The sequence below is a fragment of the Paroedura picta genome, chromosome 5 (genome assembly GCF_049243985.1).
Source record: "Paroedura picta isolate Pp20150507F chromosome 5, Ppicta_v3.0, whole genome shotgun sequence".
Classification (NCBI taxonomy): Eukaryota; Metazoa; Chordata; class Lepidosauria; order Squamata; family Gekkonidae; genus Paroedura; species Paroedura picta.
The window spans coordinates 124407331-124426879 of NC_135373.1; the positions used below are offsets into that span (position 1 = coordinate 124407331).

General features: G+C 50.1%; 1 protein-coding gene across 2 annotated transcripts in view; it reads right to left on the bottom strand.

Moving 5' to 3' along the window:
- The window catches only part of PLXNA4 (plexin A4), a 472781-nt gene that overhangs the window by 113646 nt on the left and 339586 nt on the right, over positions 1 to 19549 (bottom strand). For both annotated transcript variants that reach the window (XM_077340351.1, XM_077340352.1), the window contains exons 8-10: positions 18280 to 18379; positions 15445 to 15559; positions 7549 to 7749 (exon numbers count right to left, since the gene is read on the bottom strand). In XM_077340351.1, coding sequence (XP_077196466.1) covers positions 7549 to 7749; positions 15445 to 15559; positions 18280 to 18379 — 416 coding nt within the window. The remainder of the gene's footprint in view (positions 1 to 7548; positions 7750 to 15444; positions 15560 to 18279; positions 18380 to 19549) is intronic.

Consider the following 19549-nt stretch of genomic DNA (forward strand, 5'->3'; position numbering starts at 1 on the left):
CCTTGGGTAGATGGAGGGGACTGAGCTACTTACCAGCAGCAGGGTCTTTCAGAGAGTCTGGTACCTCTTCCACCCAGCAGGAAAAGGACAGATAAGCCCCATGATTGGCTCCCATTGGAAGAGAGCTTTCTCCCTATTGGTAGCACACCCCCAGGAAGGGCCAATTAAGCAGGAGGTGCATTGTGGTATGCAGTTTCAACTGATGGACCCTGTTGGCAAAGTGTTCTCTCCCCATTGGCTGCACACTCTCAGGGAGGGCCAATCAAGTAGGAGGTGCATTGTCTGTATGCAATTTAAACTAATTGGTTCACATTGGCAGATTTGAACTGATTGGCACTCATTGGGAAAGTGTTCTCTCCCTATTGGCTGCACACTCCCAGGGAGAGCTAATCAGGTAGGGATTGAGTTGGCTGCATGCAATTTGAACTGATTGGCCCTCATTGACAGAGTGCAATTTAAACTGATATGGTCAGTATATATGGTCATGTTGACCTGCCCCCCCCCAAACAGTCAATGATAGACCTTGGAAGGGGTGGGAAGAAGAGGAGCCCCTGGTGGCCCTGTACACTGTTACACTTCCCAACCCTATTCTGCATGATTTTGCTACTTCTGGATTTTCTCGAAGAATGTTTCAGGGTTTCTCAATGGTAAGAAAGTTGAGAGAGACTGGTCTATGTTCATACCACGTGCAACCACGTGTACATGCAATATTGCACAGATTCTGATTTTAAAGCTGTGTTTAACCTTAACGTGCATTCATAATAAATATTTGTATTCTAATCTTTTTGTCCAACTTTTGGGTTCCTGACTTGTTTCCCCAGTCTGGGAGTTGGCTACCCTACAAGGATTATTCCCGGGGCTTTCTGGCTGCAAAGTACGGGCTGTACTTCTAAACCGCTGCCCTTCTGCCCTCTCTCCAGCTAGAAAGGGAGGACATCCGTCTTGGACAATAAACGGCCTTGGAAATTACGGTGAGTTATCCTTCCTGTTTATACCTTTACCATTTATTAAAACCATCTATATCCTTCCATCCGAATCAGGAGCCGCAGGGCGACTTCTAACAGAGATTTAAAACAATATACAACAATCATCAATAATTTCCCCCGACCAAAAAGAAAAAAGGATACAGACAACCCAGCGGGCGTATAATCAGTCACCCCAGCCAGATATAATAACAGATCAAGACCGACATTGATTCTCCAAGCATCCTATCCAAAGAACACCATTTCTATCTGAGGCCAGGAGGACCCTGGTGGGAAGAGGACGACATGGAATGCTTGGGGGAGGACTTTCCAGAAGGTTGCAGATTGTGGGGAGGGTAGAGAAATAATTAGAGGGAAACATCATTGTTAATGTAATGACATAACTCCCAGGCACAACCCGGAAGTGAGAATGGGCAGCTCTAGGACTCACCAGAAACTCTGTGGTTTTACTCTGCGTGCAACACCGGGGAGTGATTTTTATGGCGATTAAAGAACTTCAGAAGAGCCCTGCTGAATCAGGACAGGGGTCCACACAATGTCTCACACAGAGGCCAACCAGTTCCTCTGGAGGACCAACAACAGAGCACTGAAGCTGAGGCATATATAAAAATAGACCTACTGGATCAGACTGGCGGTCCATTTAGTCCAGTGTCATGCCCCACACAGTGGCCAACCAGTTCCTCTGGGGGCTAGCAACAGGGCATAGAGGTCATGGCCTTCATGAGAACATCAGAAGAGCCCTTCTGGATCAGGTCAGTGGTCCATCTTGTCCAGCATCCTGCCTCACTTAGTTTCCGTGGTGGGTTCAGAGACTGCATGAGTTTGGCCACTGCATGAGTCAGGTTGCTGGACTAGATGGATCTAGCAGGGCAGTTATGTTAATACTAGAGGCAAAGCCTGTTGCTCCCAGGGGAACAACGGATGCTAGGATGCACACCTGCATTGTGGCATTCCTGAGGGCTGACTACATGGCAAAAGCTCCTGCCTACCCCTGGACTCTTGAGTCCCTGCCTCCAAACCTTAAGGAACATTCCTGATCCTGGGGTCACCAACCTCTAGGTGCAGCCAGGAAATCTCCTGGAATTGGAGGTCATCTGCAGACTGTAGAGATCAGCTCCCCAGGGAAACCTGGCTGTTTTGGATGGGGGACAGACTCTGCAATGAGAACTCATCCCCAGGATTCTGGAGATAGAAGGGTTTGCTTGGGAGGGGCAACTCTGAGGCACTGTGCCCCAGCGAGGTTGCAGGATGCCAACTGCCAGTGCGACTGGGAGATTTGCTGGAATCACCTAGCAAACGTCTGAAACAGACAGGAAGTTGGAGGTGGAGAGTTGATTCCTTATTAGCACTTTCTGGCCAAGGGCTCCCTCTTGATTGGGGCTAAACTACCAGGGCAGGTAGTGGTTGCAAAGGCCTTTATCTCCTGTTGGGGGAATACTTCCAGTGAGGGCCAATCAGGTAGGAAGTGAGTTGAATCTGAATGCGTTGAGTTGTCTGCATGGAATTTGACCAGACTGGCTCTCATTGGCATTAAACACAACCATTGTAACAGTCAACTACCATTTATCTTAAGGTAATGTGACACATAAAGATCCCTTGGCCCTTTCTGGCTTTCCCTTTCAGCCTCGCACGAAACAAAATTGAAAAGAGGCACGAAAAGCATCTCACGTTCGGAAAACTGTAAATTTCAGAGAAATTCCGAATCCAGGGGCTCACGGGCCACTAACCAGTAATGAAATCCAAGAGCAAAACCGACAAAGAATAATGTTTTTTGGGGGAGGAGAACATTCATTTGTAACAGGTCGTAAAATTGGCAAGAAGCCAGTAATCGGAAACATGGTGTTTAATGTCACAGAAAATGGACTGTGCACTTTTTAATAACTGCTGGATGAGACGGAGCAGGAGCAGGCAGAAGCAGAGGGCAAGGAGGCCTCTTGCGAGTTCTTTCAGAGGGTAATCTAGGGGGGCACCGAACTTCAAAAGCTCATACCTGCCAAATTGTCGGAATCTGCCAGACCCGCAGCGTGCACAACTGAGCAGAACATAAAGGGTGTCCTGCAAGGGGCACTGGAGGAGATATATATATTTAGCATAGTTAAGATTCCTGAGGCTTTTCAAATTATCTCCTCCACTGTCCTTATGGGCTCAACAGGACACTTCCTGCTTTTTGAACACACTTCCTCTCTGCTTGCCACCAAAACAGTTGTTGAACAGAAGAATGGCTGCAGACAACAGCTACTTAGGTCTCTTCCCTTTCTGAGCAGGGGAGATAAATTGATTTATTAGTGCTGCCATCTTTTAGTTTAATAATGTTAACAATGTATTTTAGGGGTTTTATTGTATTTTTACTCTTTTATTGTGTAAACCGCCGTGAGCCCGAACGGGAACAGCGGTATACAAATTCAAGTAATAAATAATAAATAAATAAAATGAATAATAACGTACTTGCTTCTCTTCTGAATACAAATCAGAGAGTGGCAAATTACCCATATCGGTGACGTCTCCCAGTGGCAATGGGTGCAACACCGTGGCTTTCTGAGGAGATGGAACACCCAATAGTGGCTGGGAAGGAAGCCAGTGGGTTCGGAAATATCTGGAAATTTCAGGGAGTGGAGCCCGAGGAGGGCAGGGGTGGGACTTCAGCAGAATATAAATTTATTAATTAATTACTTTGTTGCATGCATGCAATTTTCATAGAATCATAGAATTGGAAGGGGCCATACAGGCCATCTAGTCCACCCCTCTGCTCAACGCAGGATTTTTAGGCTGTCCCTCTCTGACAACAGTCTCGAGGTGGCTGATATCATTAAAACCATATACAAACTTCCCTAAAATTATTTTACACCGCTTACAAATTACCAAAACACTCCTGATAAGACAAGGCTGCTCCATCACAAGCTTCCCCTTAACCAGGGGCCAATTAAATTATATTCTCCAAGATTCAGACGGAGGGAGTAACGTAGGGGAGGTAGGGGAACCCATAATGCCATAGAGTCGACCGTCTGAGGCAGCCATTTCTCCCAGGCGAAATGAGCTCTCTTATCTAGAGATCAATTGTAACAGTGTGAGATTTCAAGGTCCCACCTGGAGGCTGGCAACCTTACAGGGAAGACTTGCTCACTGGTCTGAGCAGCGATCATTCACCTTGACCCACTGGCAAGAGAATGGCTCTGGTCAAAAGAGGAAGTACATAAGAGAGGTGGTCAAAATGAAGCTCATGAGGTGGTTTTGGGCTATTTTGTTCCTCTCACGCTGTTGGATTTGGATGATGATGACTTGTCATTTTTTTTCTCTCCAGAATTTTTTGAACCTGCAGGCACCTTTGGGATTCTGACACAGTGCAGTGGCTGTCGCCACAAAATGGCTGCTGCGGGAGGTGGAGCACAAAATGGCTGCCACAGCTTATCTTTATTTACATAGTGAAGATGTTTGTGCTGGGGCGGCAGCTGCTGCCCAAGAAATATTTTAGCGAAATCTGTAAAGGTAAAGGTATCCCCTGTGCAAGCACCGAGTCATGTCTGACCCTTGGGGTGACGCCCTCCAGCGTTTTCATGGCAGACTCAATACGGGGTGGTTTGCCAGTGCCTTCCCCAGTCATTACCATTTACCCCCCAGCAAGCTGGGTACTCATTTTACCGACCTCGGAAGGATGGAAGGCTGAGTCAACCTTGAGCTGGCTGCTGGGATCGAACTCCCAGCCTCATGGTCAGAGCTTCAGACTGCATGTCAGCTCCCTTACCACCCTGCATCACAAGAGGCTCGGAAAAAAAATCTGCACAGCCAATCAAATCTCCACTGGCCAATCAGACGCCTTGCAGACAAAAGCCTCACTTAGCCCTGCCCACTTTGGTTTGGCTTTCTTTATTTACTGTTCTCTTCCTGTTTCGATCCCCGGCATGCTCATTTTAAGCCACTGTTTTAGCCACTCAACCTTTTATACCTCCTGGCTCTCATTCCAGCCGCGCATCGTATGAAGTCGCAACTCGGAAGTGGGTCTGAAAGATTAACTGGATGAGGGGCGAAGCGCGCAAACTGTTTAATTAATCAATTAATGAGTGGATTAAAAGGGAAAGCGGGGTGAGGGGGTGGGGAGCAGAAAACAGATCATGGAAATGCCCCCGATTCTGCTACTCTTTGCTCTGTTCGGTTCTACCAAAGAAAATCCCAAAAAATGATATAAACACCCCCCCCCCCCCCATGATTGGTCAGGTGAATTAGTGCTGGGCTCAAAACCTGAACAGCCGGCTGATGTCTATGGTGGATGAAAGTGAAAAGAATCATAGAATCACAGAATCATAGAGTTGGAAGGGGCCATGCAGGCCATCTAGTCCAACCCCCTGCTCAACGCAGGATCAGCCCAAAGCATCCAAGAAAAGTGTGTATCCAACCTTTGCTTGAAGAGTGCCAGTGAGGGGGAGCTCACCACCTCCTTAGGCAGCCTATTCCACTGCTGAACGACTCTGACTGAGAAAAAATTTTCCCTGATATCTAGCCTATGTTGTTGTACTTGTAGCTTAAACCCATTACTGCGTGTCCTCTCCTCTGCAGCCAACGGAAACAGCATCCTGCCCTCCTCCAAGTGACAACCTTTCAAATACTTAAAGAGGGCTATCATGTCCCCTCTCAACCTCCTTTTCTCCAGGCTGAACATTCCCAAGTCCCTCAACCTATCTTCATAGGGCTTGGTCCCTTGGCCCCAGATCATCTTCGTCGCTCTCCTCTGTACCCTTTCAATTTTATCCACGTCCTTCTTGAAGTGAGGCCTCCAGAACTGCACACAGTACTCCAGGGGTGGTCTGACCAGTGCCGTATACAATGGGACTATGACATCTTGTGATTTTGATGTGATGCCTCTGTTGATACAGCCCAAAATGGCATTTGCCTTTTTAACCGCTGCATCACACTGCCTGCTCATGTTTAGTTTACAATCCACAAGTACCCCAAGGTCTCGTTCACACACAGAGTTACCTAGAAGCGTATCCCCATGAAGCATGAGTCCAATCTGGATTGCATCTACGGCGACAAGACCCATCCCTGCCTTCTTGTGTATTTTTTGGGGAGGAGGGGATGAAATTAGCATCCATAGGTGAGAAGGCATGAAGGGAAAGGCCCGGCTTTCTGCCTGCCGGAGGAGCGGTTTGCTTTTCCGACAGCGCTGCTCAGGAGGAGAAGTTGGCAAATTAAATTAAAATCTTTCGACTGAGTCCTTCTGGAGAGGAGGGGAGGGGAGGGGGAGAGTGACGCGGATGACACCCGGAGAAGGCAGGCAGCAGGCGGGGTGCTTTTTCAGCTGAGGATTTCAGCACCGAGAGATGCTTAAGAGGGTGGAAAATTACGCTGCTGAAGGCCCCTCCATGGGAAGTGGCCAGATGAGCAACCGGGAGAAAATGTGTTTGCCTCCAAACTGCTTAGGGTTGCAACCTCCGGGGGAGGGGGGGGGGTGAATGTCCCCTGGAGAAAACGACGGCTTTGGATGCAGGCTTTTGGGCATTACCCCTCCTTCAGTCTCACCCCCCCCTCCCCAATGCTGCCCTCCTAAAGGCTCATCCCCATGCCAAATCTCCTGGTATGTCCCAACTTGGAGCTGGCCATGCTAACGCACATGCCTCAAAGACTGTTTCCCAACTTGTGGGATAGGACCCGAAAAATGGGTTGCGAAGCTTCAGGAAGTGGGTCATGGGCCTGCTCTCCCCAACAGCCAGCCTAGCTTTTTCCAGCACTTTCTTTTGTATCCAGGAGAAGGATCTGTCCAGCCGCTGCTTGAAGACAGCCAGTGAGGGGGAGCTCCCCACCTCCTTAGGCAGCCCATCCCACTGCTGAACTTGACTCCTAGAATCCTAGAGTGGGAAGGGGCCACACAGGCCATCTAGTCCCACTCCCTGCTCAATGCAGGATCAGCCTCAAGCATCCAGGAGAAGGATCTGTCCAGCCGCTGCTTGAAGACCACCAGTGAGGAGGAGCTCCCCACCTCCTTAGGCAGCCCATCCCACTGCTGAACTAGACTCCTAGAATCCTAGAGTGGGAAGGGGCCATGCAGGCCATCTAGTCCCACCCCCTGCTCAGTGCAGGATCAGCCTCAAGCACCCAGGAGAAGGATCTGTCCATCCGCTGCTTGAAGATGGCCAGTGGGTGAGGAGCTGGTTCCACTGCTGAACTGTTCTGCCTATGGAAATTATTTTCCTGATATCTAGCCAGTACCACTCTACACATAGTGTAAACTTTGAGCCCTCTCTTCTGCTGCCAACAGGAACCTTTCCCTGCCCTGCTCCAAATGACAGCCTTTCAGATCCTTCAAGGGAGCCATCTCATCCCCTCTCCACCTTCTCTTCTCCAGTCTGAACAGTCCCAATCCCTCTGCCTTTCCTCCTAGGGCTTGGTCCCCAGGCCCTGAATCATCCTCGTCACTCTCCTCTGCCCCTTCTCCATTTTGTCCATGTCCTTTTGGAAGTGAGGCCTCCAGAACTGCACCCAGGACCCCGGGGGGGGGGGTCTGACCCACACAGCCTACGGTGGGACTACAATCCCTCTCCTTCCCTTCCCATGCCGATGGACAAGCCTCACTTACCGACGTGTTCTGGCACTGGACGCTGGAGCTGTTGAACCTCAGGGCAGGCACCCTCTGCTCATTGCCCTGGATCGTGAGGACGCACTCGTAGCCCCGCTGGCCGGACTGCGGCTGCGGCAGGTTCTTGGCCTTCAGGGTGATGGGTTTGATGACTTCCACCGGCACCAGGATCTTACTGACCGGCAGCAGCTGAGGACAGTCCTGGAGGGTGGGGCAAGATGGGGAGAGAAAGAGAAATTCCACACTGTTAATAAAAGATTTCACGCCCAGTTTCCTATCCCAGAGTGCTTTGTTCTCACTTTGGCTTTCAGTGGAAAGTGTTGTTGAGCCGCAGCTAACTTTCCCTCTCTCCTTCCCTCTCCCTCCATTCCTTCCTTCCCTTCCTCCCTCTCTTAATTTACTTACATCTCCCAATATGCCCCTATGTGTGACACAAAGTGTTGGACTGGGTGGGCCATTGGCTTGATCCTACATGGCTTCTGTTGTGTCCTTATAGCCCTGCTGGTGGACCTCCTTATAGCACCTGGGTTTTGGCCACTATGTGACACAGATTGATGGGCTGGATGGACCATTGGTCTGATCCAACATGGCCTCTCTTATGTTCTTATGTGAGAGTGTTGGGTTGGAGGGTTCATTGGCCTCATCCATCATGGCTTCGCTTATGTTCTTATGGTCCTGCTGGTGGACCTCCTGAGGGCACCTGGGTTTTGGCCACTGTGGGACACAGAGTGTTGGACTGGAGGGGCCCCTGGCCTGACCCAACATGGCTTCTCTTATGTTCTCATGGCCCTGCTGGTGGACCTCCTGAGGGCACCTGGGTTTTGGCCACTGTGGGACACAGTGTTGGACTGGATGGGCCATTGACCTGACCCAACATGGCTTCTCTTATGTTCTTCTGTGACACAGAGTGTTGGACTGGAGGGGCCATTGGCCTGACCCAACATGGCTTCTCTTATGTTCTTATGCCACTCTATCCTTTCCTACAAACATGACTTTTGAGATACGATGGCCAGAACTGCGCACCATGTAGCAAATGTGGAGACACCACAGAGTTCCATAAGGGCAGCTGCATTTCAAAATCTACCACCCCGAATGAAACTCCAACATCCAGGGCATAATTTTTTTTTAAATTTAGAAGCACTCTGCAAAGGAAGAGCATTCTGCAATGCGCGGGGGGCTCGGTATCCCCTTCCTCTGTTGGAATTCGGAGTTCCCAAGATTCTCGCCGTGCTCCTTGCCAAAGCCGTAACCTTTCCGATAATACTCCTTTCGAGTTCATTAATGGAAGGCAATTGCTGCGGCCCTAATAAAGGATTCGTTAGCATATAAAAAGGTTTCAGGCTCTGCGAGGAGGTTCATTATAGATAATTGAAGAGGCGAGGGCCATAAAAAAGGCAGAGTCTCCCTCACTGTGTGTGACTTCATCTGATTGGCCTAATGCAGTTCCTAATTGAAATTTAAAAAAGGCAATTGCTCAGAAAGATGGACGGGACGGAACCGGAGGGGCTCCTTGTCCGCCTTCTTGCGCTCAAACGACAGTTTTACCTCCTCAAAACAAATTTCCTTGGTGGTCTCCCATCCAAGTACAAACCAGGGCTGACCTTGCTTAACTTCTGAAATCGGACGAGGCTGGGCCAGCCTGAGCCACCCAGATCAAGCCAATACAGAAGGTGTTTGCCATTGCCTGCCTCTGTATGGCAACCCTGGATTTCCTTGGTAGTCTCCCATCCGCGTATTTCCATGACCTAGGTAGCCCAGGGAAGCCTGATCCTGTGAGTTCCCAAAGCTCAGCTGGGCCGACCCTGGATAGTATTTGAGAGACCTCTAAGGATTTGGATTTGGATGGAGGTCACAAGGCAGAGGCAGGCAATGGCAAACCACCTCCAAACCACCCTGGCCCGGCTACCAGACAATCCTCAGATCTCTTGGCTACATGACGCAGGCTACATGGTAAATCGGTTCTGTTTAATATTTCTGATAAGGGCTTGGAGGAGGAGCTGGTCTCATGGCCTAAGTGCCACTCCATGCTTAACACCCACTCCTCCTCCTACCAGCTACCTGTCTATCCAGCAGCCAGCCAATCACCTTCTGTCCCCCAGCCCTGGCCACCCCTCCTCCTTCCATTTCCCTCTGAGGCTCGGAGGCTGCGAGCTGCCCCTGCTGGCAAGTTCTCTTCCCAGGGGCCTCCAGCCTTTCCAGGTCCTGGGCGGAGGGGGAGGTCATCTGCAGAGTTCTTCCACTCCACCCCCCTAATCTAGCACCCATTGTATTCCTGAATGCAATGGGCTTGGCTCATAGTAAATACATAATAGTATTTACAAATGCAGCCAGTTGGGTGACCTTGGGCTCGCCACAGCACTGATAAAACTGTTCTGGCTGAGCAGTGATATCAGGGCTCTCTCAGCCTCACCCACCTTACAGGGTGCCTGTTGTGGGGAGAGGAAAGGGAAGGGAAATGTAAGCCGCTTTGAGACTCCTTTGGGCAGAGAGAAGCAGCATATAAGAACGAACTCTTCTTCTTCTTCTTCATAATCCAAGTTCTAACCAGGGCTGACCCTGGTTGGCTTCTGAGATCTGATGAGATCAGGCTACCCTGGACCTTCCCGGTCAAGGCAAGAGACATTCAGAGGGGGTTGCCATTGCCTGGCTCAGTGTAGCAACCCGGGACTTCCTTGAGAGCCAGTTTGGTGTAGTGTTTAGGAGTGCGGACTTCTAATCTGGCATGCCGGGTTCGATTCTGCGCTCCCCCACATGCAACCAGCTGGGTGACCTTGGGCTCGCCACGGCACTGATAAAACTGTTCTGACTGAGCAGTGATATCTGGGCTCTCTCAGCCTCACCCACCTCACAGGGTGTCTGTTGTGGGGAGAGGAAGGGAAGGCGACTGTAAGCCGCTTTGAGCCTCCTTCAGATAGGGAAAAGTGTCATATAAGAACCAACTCTTCTTCTTCTTCTTCTTCTTGGTGGCTTCCCATCCGAGTGCAAATCAAGGCAGACCCAGCTTCGCATACGAGATCTGACCAGATTGCATAAACCAGGATCATCAGGGCCATATAACCTGCGCGCGCCGTCTAAACTGTGACTCACGCGGTGGAGCTCCTTGTGTGTCGATCCATCATACCAAAATTGGCGAAATAAGTTTTTAAAGATGGGAATGAAAAGCAGCCAGCCAGCATATCAAGCCACAGAGAAACAAGGCATCGTCCCAACCACCCACAGCACGGTAGGGACTGATTTACGGCTTGCACGGTGCTTACGTTATTACGCCGCTAATTCCCATGGCCGTAAAATTATATTTACATTTACACTGCAGAACAGTTGGGGCAGGAGAGAAGAGGGAAGAGATCTCCTGTTAGGTCATAAAGTGGAATTGGGTCAACGAGATGCCATGAGAATTCCGAGGATGGTAAATTTCTCGCGATCTTACCCACTGGCTCCCTCTCCCCCCACCCCGATGCTGACCCACATCTCCAAAGTGAGACCCTTCCCATGGGTAATCAACCCAGTCTAGGAGAGTCTTCCACCAGTCAAAGGATCTTTTAACGCCCCATATAGTTTATCTGCATTTCCTAAAAGTTTATGGCGCCGTTAGCTTGATGGACGATGTACATATTTACTGGCACAGCAGAAGTAATAATACAGAAAAAGAGAATGGCCATAACCTTAAAAGGTAACTGAGGTAGGGAAGGATGTCAGAGGATTTATGGGCGGCATAAACGTCTGGAGAGAGGGTCGCCGAATAATTGAGTTTGGGCCTGCTGGTGGAGTTGAGACGTTCCATCCTAGTTAAAGGGCCTGTCAAGGATTCCATTCCATAAAACCAGGTTTTATATCCTTTGTTTATTTTGAGTGCTGGGGAACAGAGTCGCCCTTTTTCGAGGCAAAGGCCAAAGATATCTATAAGAACCTAAGAGGAGCCCTGCCGGATCAGACCAGGGGTCCATCTAGTTGAGCTGCCTGTCTCTCTCAGTGGCCAACCAGTTCCTCTGGACGGCCAACAACAGGGCACAGAGGCCAAGGCCTTCATAGGAATACCAGAAGAGCCCTGCTGGATCAAACCAGGGGTCCATCTAGTCCAGCATCCTAAGAACATCAGAAGAGCCCTGCTGGGTCAGACCAGGGAGGGTCCATCCGGTCCAGCCTCCTGTCTCAAATGTGGCCAGCTGGTTCCTCTGCAGGGCCAGCAACAGGGCAGAGAGGCTGAGGCCTTCATAAGAACATCAGAAGAGCCCTGCTGGATCAGACCAGGGGTCCATCTAGTCCAGCATCCTGTGTCACACAGTGGCCAGCTGGGGAAGTGCACAGGCTGGGGACTAGTGGGACATAGGGGGCAAGTGGTCACAGCATGACTTCACTTCTGGGGACAACCTGAGGTGCTGTCATGTTTCTCCAGGCATTGCCTGAAATGCAGAGTTTCTTGCGATTCATAAAGAGTCCTAGAGAGTATAATGTAATTTCTGAGACTTTTCCAGAAATCATATCAGGCTGATGCCGACAGCGATTTTTCCTGCATTATTTTCCTCCTGTTGCTGGGGGGGGGGGGGAATTCTGTACTCCAAGTGGAGATCTGGAAAACTTAGGTGCAAATCCAGATGTGGGTACTGTCCAGGGCTGTCCAGGGGAGACGCATCTCAGAGGCCGAACAAATGCAGAGGCTATCGGCGTTTTCCCATTGATGCACGTCTAAACGTGCAAGCAGTTGCAGAGATGATCCATTGCTTTCTGGGGCATGTATATCCAGATGCTCATTACTCTCCCTAAATCTCCAGACTGGTGCTCTCAGAGTTCACTCATTCACCTTCCCGACATGGGGCCTGACCTGCAGCCAACGCTGCATGTGGACAGACACACACCCTTGACACATATACACTGGGGATGTTACCTAGGGCAGTGTACCAAATCACTCTGCATTCAGTTGGGACGGACAGTTCACTTGGGGCCACCAAATTCCTGGAAATTTGAGGGAGCCCAGGAAAGGCAAAATTTGTGGAGGGGGGGGGGGTCCTCAGTGACGGCCAATTGGCATAGAGCCCACTCTCCAAAGCAGCCATTTCATAGAATCCTAGAGTTGGAAGGGACCTCCTGAGTCATCTAGTCCAACCCCTGCACTATGCAGGACACTCACAACCCTATCGCTCCTCCACTGTCACCTGCCACCCCCTTGAGCCTTCACAGAACCAGCCTCTCCGTCAGATGGCTCTCCAGCCTCTGTTTAAAAATCTCCAAAGATGGAGAACCCGCCACCTCCCGAGGAAGCCTGATCCACTGAGAAACCGCTCTGACTGTCAGGAACTTCTTCCGGATGTTTAGACGGAATTTAGAATCACAGAACCATAGAGTTGGACAGAACCTGGGCCTTGACCAATACTCATACGGAGAGTATCAGACTGCAGATGTCTGTCCAAATGCAGAGCATTATCCTCACATGAATGCACATAGAATCCTAGAGCTGGAAGGGACCTCCTGGGTCATCTAGTCCAACCCCCTGCACTATGCAGGACGCTCACAACCCTCTTGCTCACCCAATGTCACCTGCCACCCCCATTTCCTCCAGGGGAACTGACCTATGCAGTCTGGAGATCCCCCGTCATTTCCAGGTCTCCAGATCTCCAGCCCCCCAGCTGGACGTCCGTAAGCCTACATTCAGCCTGCACATGGTCCGCGGCATCAGGCGGTCCCTCTTCCGTCATCTACGCCTGTACTGGTTATGAACCCCCCCCCCCCTTTCTCCTTTTCCCACTTCTCCAATTCTTTGCAACCCACGTAGGCCCCGTGTCGCTCCCTCCTTGAGCGGGGGTGTGCGGGGAAGGAAGGGACAAAGAAAATCAGCTCATTTGAACCTGAAGAGCCCTCGAAGTCTTGGGAAACTGCCACAGCTGTTCCCAGGAAAGACGGCGGGTTGGACCTGCCAAGCCTTTTTTTTTTTTTGACAAATTAATATTTGAAGCCATCGTCTCCTTCTGCAGGCTGAAGCATGAATGAGTTGGCATGAAATACTTGTCAAGCAAGCGCTCGCTCTCTCTTCCCCCCCTTCCCCTTCCCCTTCCCTTCTTTTCTTCCCTTTTTTGGCGGCAAATGAAACCCCCTTTCATGCTTCTTTCGCTGGGAGGAGAAGAAAAAATTCCCCGCATGCACCTGAGACGGCGGAGCGCGGCAAGATGAAAACCTCCTCCAAGGTAATTAGATGATTAAGCCCCTCATAAAGCCCAGTCGCTAACAGATTTGTTATCTGGGGCTGCTCTTTTCCCCCGTTCGGATCTTTTTATTCTCTGCGCCGTGCTTTCTCCTTCCTTCTACCTTCCCCGCAGCACCCCCCCCCCCCCGGGCTGGTTCCTCCCTCGACACAGCCGAAAAGCCTCGAACGAAAAATCACCCAGGCCTCGAACGAGAAATCATTCCTTATGCCTTGCAAAGAGGACACCCCCATGCAGAGCAATGCGACTTTCTTTCTTTCTCCCATCAATTTAAGCCAGCATCCTAGAGAAACCGGCAGTATTAGGAGGCAAAGGGGTCTTAAGAAGGGACAGGCAGATGGTGCGGCATGCCTGTGATCCGGGAAGGACCCGTTTTAAGTATCACTTCCACCACGAACTGATAAGGAGGCCTTAAGCTCTGAGTGTCTGACCTGCAAGGTGAAGGGAATAAACCTGGGCCTATTTTATGGGGCTGTAAGGCCGGCAACACCAAGAGCGTGTACTAAAACTAATTCTCAGTATTTCATTTATTGGATGTGTTCACTCAGAAGAGGAGCTGGGTTTTTATGCCCCGCTTACCGCTACCCGAAGGAGTCCCAAAGTGTCTTACAATTGCCTTCCTTGCCTCTCCCCACGGCAGGCGACCTGTGAGGCAGGTGGGGGCTGAGAGAGCTCAGAGAGAACTGGGACTGGCTCAAGGTCACCCAGCTGGCTGCATGTGGAGGAGGAGTGGAGCATTAAGCCCAGATCAGAGGCCACCGCACTTAACCACGACACATAATGCATGCAGAAGTGGACAGGGTCTGTGACTCAATGGGAAAGCCTCTGCTTGACATGCAGAAGGTCCCAGGTTCAATCCCCGGCATCTCCAGTTGGAAGGACCAGGTAGGAGGTGTCATTATCAGCTGTTTGCATCTCTGAACACTCCCTTTAAATGACTACCCCACCTTCACAGGTAGCTGAGTTCAAATCTCCATTTATGTCACAGGTAGTCAACCTGTGGTCTTCCAGGTGTCAATGGACTACAATTCCCATGAGCCCCTGCCAGTGTTTGCTGGCAGGGGCTCATGGGAATTGTAGTCCATGGACATCTGGAGGACCACAGGTTGACTACCCCTGATTTATGTCATAGAAGCTCCCTGGGTAGCTTTAAATCAATCATACACTCTTGACCTAGCCTACCTCACAGGGGTGTTGTGAGGCTAAAATGGAGGAGAGATGGAGAGGAGCTGCTTTGGGTTCCCAAGGAGGAGCAAATCAGAATATAAATAAAGACGTAATAAATACAAGGTGGCCCAGTCAAACACAGCTCCAAACACCCCCCCCTTTCCCCCCCAAAACACATGTAGACCTTCCAACCCAAATGGGGTTGCCAGGTGGCGAACATCAAACGTACACATACAACAATTCATTTAAAATGCAAAAACCCAAGAAACACCAAAACACAGGGAAGAAGCCATTAACAGTGATTGGGGGTATGCCAAAGAGAATTTTGAAAAGTCTTCACCCGCTGGCCAGAAGACAATAAACGGATCCTGACGAATCTCTCTGGGAAGGAAGTTTCAAGGTGCCACAACTGAGAAGGCCCTGTCTCCATTTGCAGCCTTTTTCACCTCAGAAGACTGGAGCACGCAAAGAAGGGCCTACAAACATGACCAGCGTGGAGGGGCAGGTTCATTTGGGGAAACGTGGTCCTTCCTACCTCAGGGAATTTGACGCGTCCCTCTATGAAGTGGCAGGTCTGGGGTTCGTGAGTGCAGACGTGGCGGTATTTGCACCAGTGACACCGGTAGGGACTTTCGACGCAGGAGAGGCACCTGAGGACCGAGAAAGGGACGAAATCCAAACAGGTTAGCGGGCAGAGTATGCAGGAAGTTAAGCAGAAAAACCAAACCCGTGAAAGGAAACCGGTTATTGGAAGGTGTGACCCCTGAAGGCAAGATGACCGGACCACAACTTATCTCTGAGTTAAACCTTCCCCACCCGGAGACGGAACGCCCTCCCTCCCTCTCTGACTCTCTCTGCGTCAATCCCGCTGTTCCCTCAAATGGATAACAAGCTTTTCCTCTGATAAATCAAATTAAAAATGGATAGCGCATTATAGTTTGTCAAGTCAAGAAGCAAAACACGCTATGAATATTTCAACGGCAGCCTCTTTTGGGTGCCGAAGACAGGAGTCCCCCCTCCCCACCCCCCGCTAGCTTTTGCCTGTGCTGCAGTTAATCAACGAGCAAAAATATCGAAACAGGATTTGCCCTTGCATGAGAATGACCGAGCGAAAGCAAATCTCTTCCCCCTTCCGTTCTTCATGTGGTCTGCATCTTCTGTCCCAGCACGATGGTGGGGTTAAAGAGTGCCGGGCTCTAACCCGGGTTTGACTCCCCACTCCTTCCCGTGCATCCAGCTGACTGACCTTGGAGAAGTCACCATTCTCTTAGAACAGTTCTCTCACAGAACAGTTCTCTTAGAGCTCTCTCAGCCCTGCCTACCTCTGTGTAGTTTCCTTGGTGGTCTCTCACCCACGAAATAACCAGGGCCCACCCTGCTTAGCATCCAATATCTGGTGAGATCAGGCTAGCTTTTACCAGCCAGGTCAGGGTGCACAGAAGGTACCCTGAAACTTTTAAGTGCATAACTGGATTAGAACAGGCAAGAACGATGCAATGGAATTGATAAGTGAGGGGCATTAGCTCAGGGCTCCCTCAGCCTCCCCTCCCTCACAGGGTGTCTGTTGTGGGGAGAGGAAAGGGAAGGCGATTGTAAGCCGCTCTGAGACTCCTTCGGGTAGAGAAAAGCGGCATATAAGAACCAACTCTTCTTCAGTAATCCCAGAGCTCTCTCAGCCTCCCCTCCGTCACAGGGTGTCTGTTGTGGGGAGAGGAAAGGGAAGGCGATTGTAAGCCGCTCTGAGACTCCTTCGGGTAGAAAAAAGCGGCATATAAGAACCAACTCTTCTTCAGTAATCCCAGAGCTCTCTCAGCCTCCCCTCCCTCACAGGGTGTCTGTTGTGGGGAGGGGAAAGGGAAGGCGATTGGAAGCCCCTTTGAGACTCCTTTGGGTAAAGAAAAGCGGCATATAAGGACCAACTCTTCTTCTTCAGTAATCTCAGGGCTCTCTCAGCCTCCCCTCCCTCACAGGGTGTCTGTTGTGGGGAGAAGAAAGGGAAGGCGATTGGAAGCCATTTTGAGACTCCATTGGGTAGAGAAAAGCGGCATAGAAGAACCAACTCTTCTTCAGTAATCCCAGAGCTCTCTCAGCCTCCCCTCCGTCACAGGGTGTCTGTTGTGGGGAGGGGAAAGGGAAGGCGATTGGAAGCCCCTTTGAGACTCCTTTGGGTAAAGAAAAGCGGCATATAAGGACCAACTCTTCTTCTTCTTCAGTAATCTCAGGGCTCTCTCAGCCTCCCCTCCGTCACAGGGTGTCTGTTGTGGGGAGGGGAAAGGGAAGGCGATTGGAAGCCCCTTTGAGACTCCTTTGGGTAAAGAAAAGCGGCATATAAGGACCAACTCTTCTTCTTCTTCAGTAATCTCAGGGCTCTCTCAGCCTCCCCTCCCTCACAGGGTGTCTGTTGTGGGGAGAAGAAAGGGAAGGCGATTGGAAGCCATTTTGAGACTCCATTGGGTAGAGAAAAGCGGCATAGAAGAATGAACTCTTCTTCTTCTTCTTGACATCTCTAGTTAAAAGGGCTTGGCCAGCAGATGTGGGAATGAGCCCTGGTGAGTTACTGTCCGTTACAGTCAACCATACTGTGCTCGATGGACCGCAGAACTATATGTTCCTTTCTGGATCAATATGGACATTATTATTATTATATGGCTCAGGGCAGTGTACGTAATATGGTTAAGAATGAACAATGAATGAAAACCAACACAATAAATAAACATCAAACATCCAACACTAAGAGTATAAATCATTTTTTTTAAGTAACAATTTAGCAGCATTTAGGTCACACTTTCTCAACGTGGGTTTCATGATACCCTGGGGTTTCTTGATGGCCCTGGAAGGGTTTCCTGAATGGGTGGGAATTAATTGATTTTTAATCTTTTAAAAAATCTGTTAAATATTAATTGGGTGATATTGACCACCTATGGTCATGTTGACCCCCTTCCCCAAATGGCCAATGAAGGGGTGGGAAAGGGTAGGGGCCTTGGGTGGGCGTGTCCACAGCTCTGCTTCCCAACCTTATTCTGCACGATGGTGCCAATTCTGGGGTTTCTCAAAGCCTGAAGAATGTCCCAGGGGTCTCTCAATGGTCAAAAGGTTGAGAAAGGCTGATTTCGGTAACAGCAGCCTCCAGATTATTCACTGCGCGTAAGTCTCCAGACCAGATACCTCTCAGCAGGGGTGTTCTGTAGGGGGGGGGGGGGGAATAGATGTTTTTAAGTCATTGGCCTCAACCAATAGCTGGAGGAAGAGCTCCGTCTGGCTTGTTACACCAAGTAGGGGGCAGGCCTGAAGATGCTGAAGGAGATGTGCACCATGGAACTGATGCGCTTTCAGAGGGCGGCCCACCCATCGTAGGGGAAGGGGTACTTACGAGTTGTGGACGCTGCAGTTGTAGAAGACGAAACTGGTGCTGGCAAAGGTCATGCCGGTCTCCTTGGATTTGAGCTGCAGCTGGACAATGTGATGGTCTCCTGGAGAGGAGGGGAAATGGGAGAGATTATTGCAGCTGACGATGGCGGAAAGCTTTGGCAAAGCAAGCCAGCCAGTCCCACTGGGCAGCCAGGGAATCAGAGTATCACCCAACAGATGGTAACAAGCAGTGTCCAAACTTATCTCAAAGCAACATTCCCCCCTCCCACTCCCCAATATTATAAGAGAAACATTTTGACTTTTGGCCCACAGTTAAGCAGGATTCTTGGAGCAGCTAAAATGTTAAGAAGCAGCTATTTGGAATAAGGATCTGTAGACCAGAGTTCACTTCCTCAGATGCAAGGAGACAATCAACACTAGAATAGAGATCTTAGGCCGCTCCTGGAAATTGACTGGGAGGATTGGGGGCAGGGATCCCAGAGACAATGACGGTAGCTCTAGGAAACCGCAGAAAATCTATGGAGAAATCATAGTTTCCAGAGATTCCTAGAGCTACAATCATCACTTCTGTTTTTTTTTTTTCCTGGAAGTTATGTTATCACGCTTTCAATGTCCCCCCCCCCCCCCCACTGTAATGGGAGTCTGAACAGAGCCTTGACATTCCTACCACAGAGATACATTTTTGTGCAGGAGGCATGAAAAATGATCCAAGCTTGGTGTTTTAGAGACCAAAAATGCAGGCAGTAGAAGGTGAAATACCATTATGTTCCATTCAAATTAATCAAGAAAAACAAGAGACAAATTGCTGGGGGAGGCTGAACTGGCTAAAGCACATAATCAACAAATGGGTTCTCTCTGCGCATCTGGCCCAAGTCCCTTCGTAGCTGCATAATAGACAGTTCCAAATGGAAGGGAGGAAGGGAGGAAGGGAGGAAAGGGAGTAGATCAGTGGCAAAACATCTGTTTGGCATGCAGAAGGTTCCAGGTTCAATCCCCGGCATCTCCAGTTAGAAGGACCTGGCAGGAGGGGGATGAGAAAGACCTCTGCCTGAGACCCGTGGAGAGGGTTGTAGCTCAGTGGGAAAGACCTCACCATGAGACCCTGGCTCAGTAGAAGAACCTCTGCTTGGCATGCAGAAGATCCCTGGTTCAATCCCCGCCATCTCCAGTGAAAAGGACCAGTCAGCAGGTGGCATGAAAGAGCTCAGCCTGGCTCACTGGAAAAGCCTCTTTTTGGCATGCGGAAGGTCCCTGGTTCAATCCTGGGCATC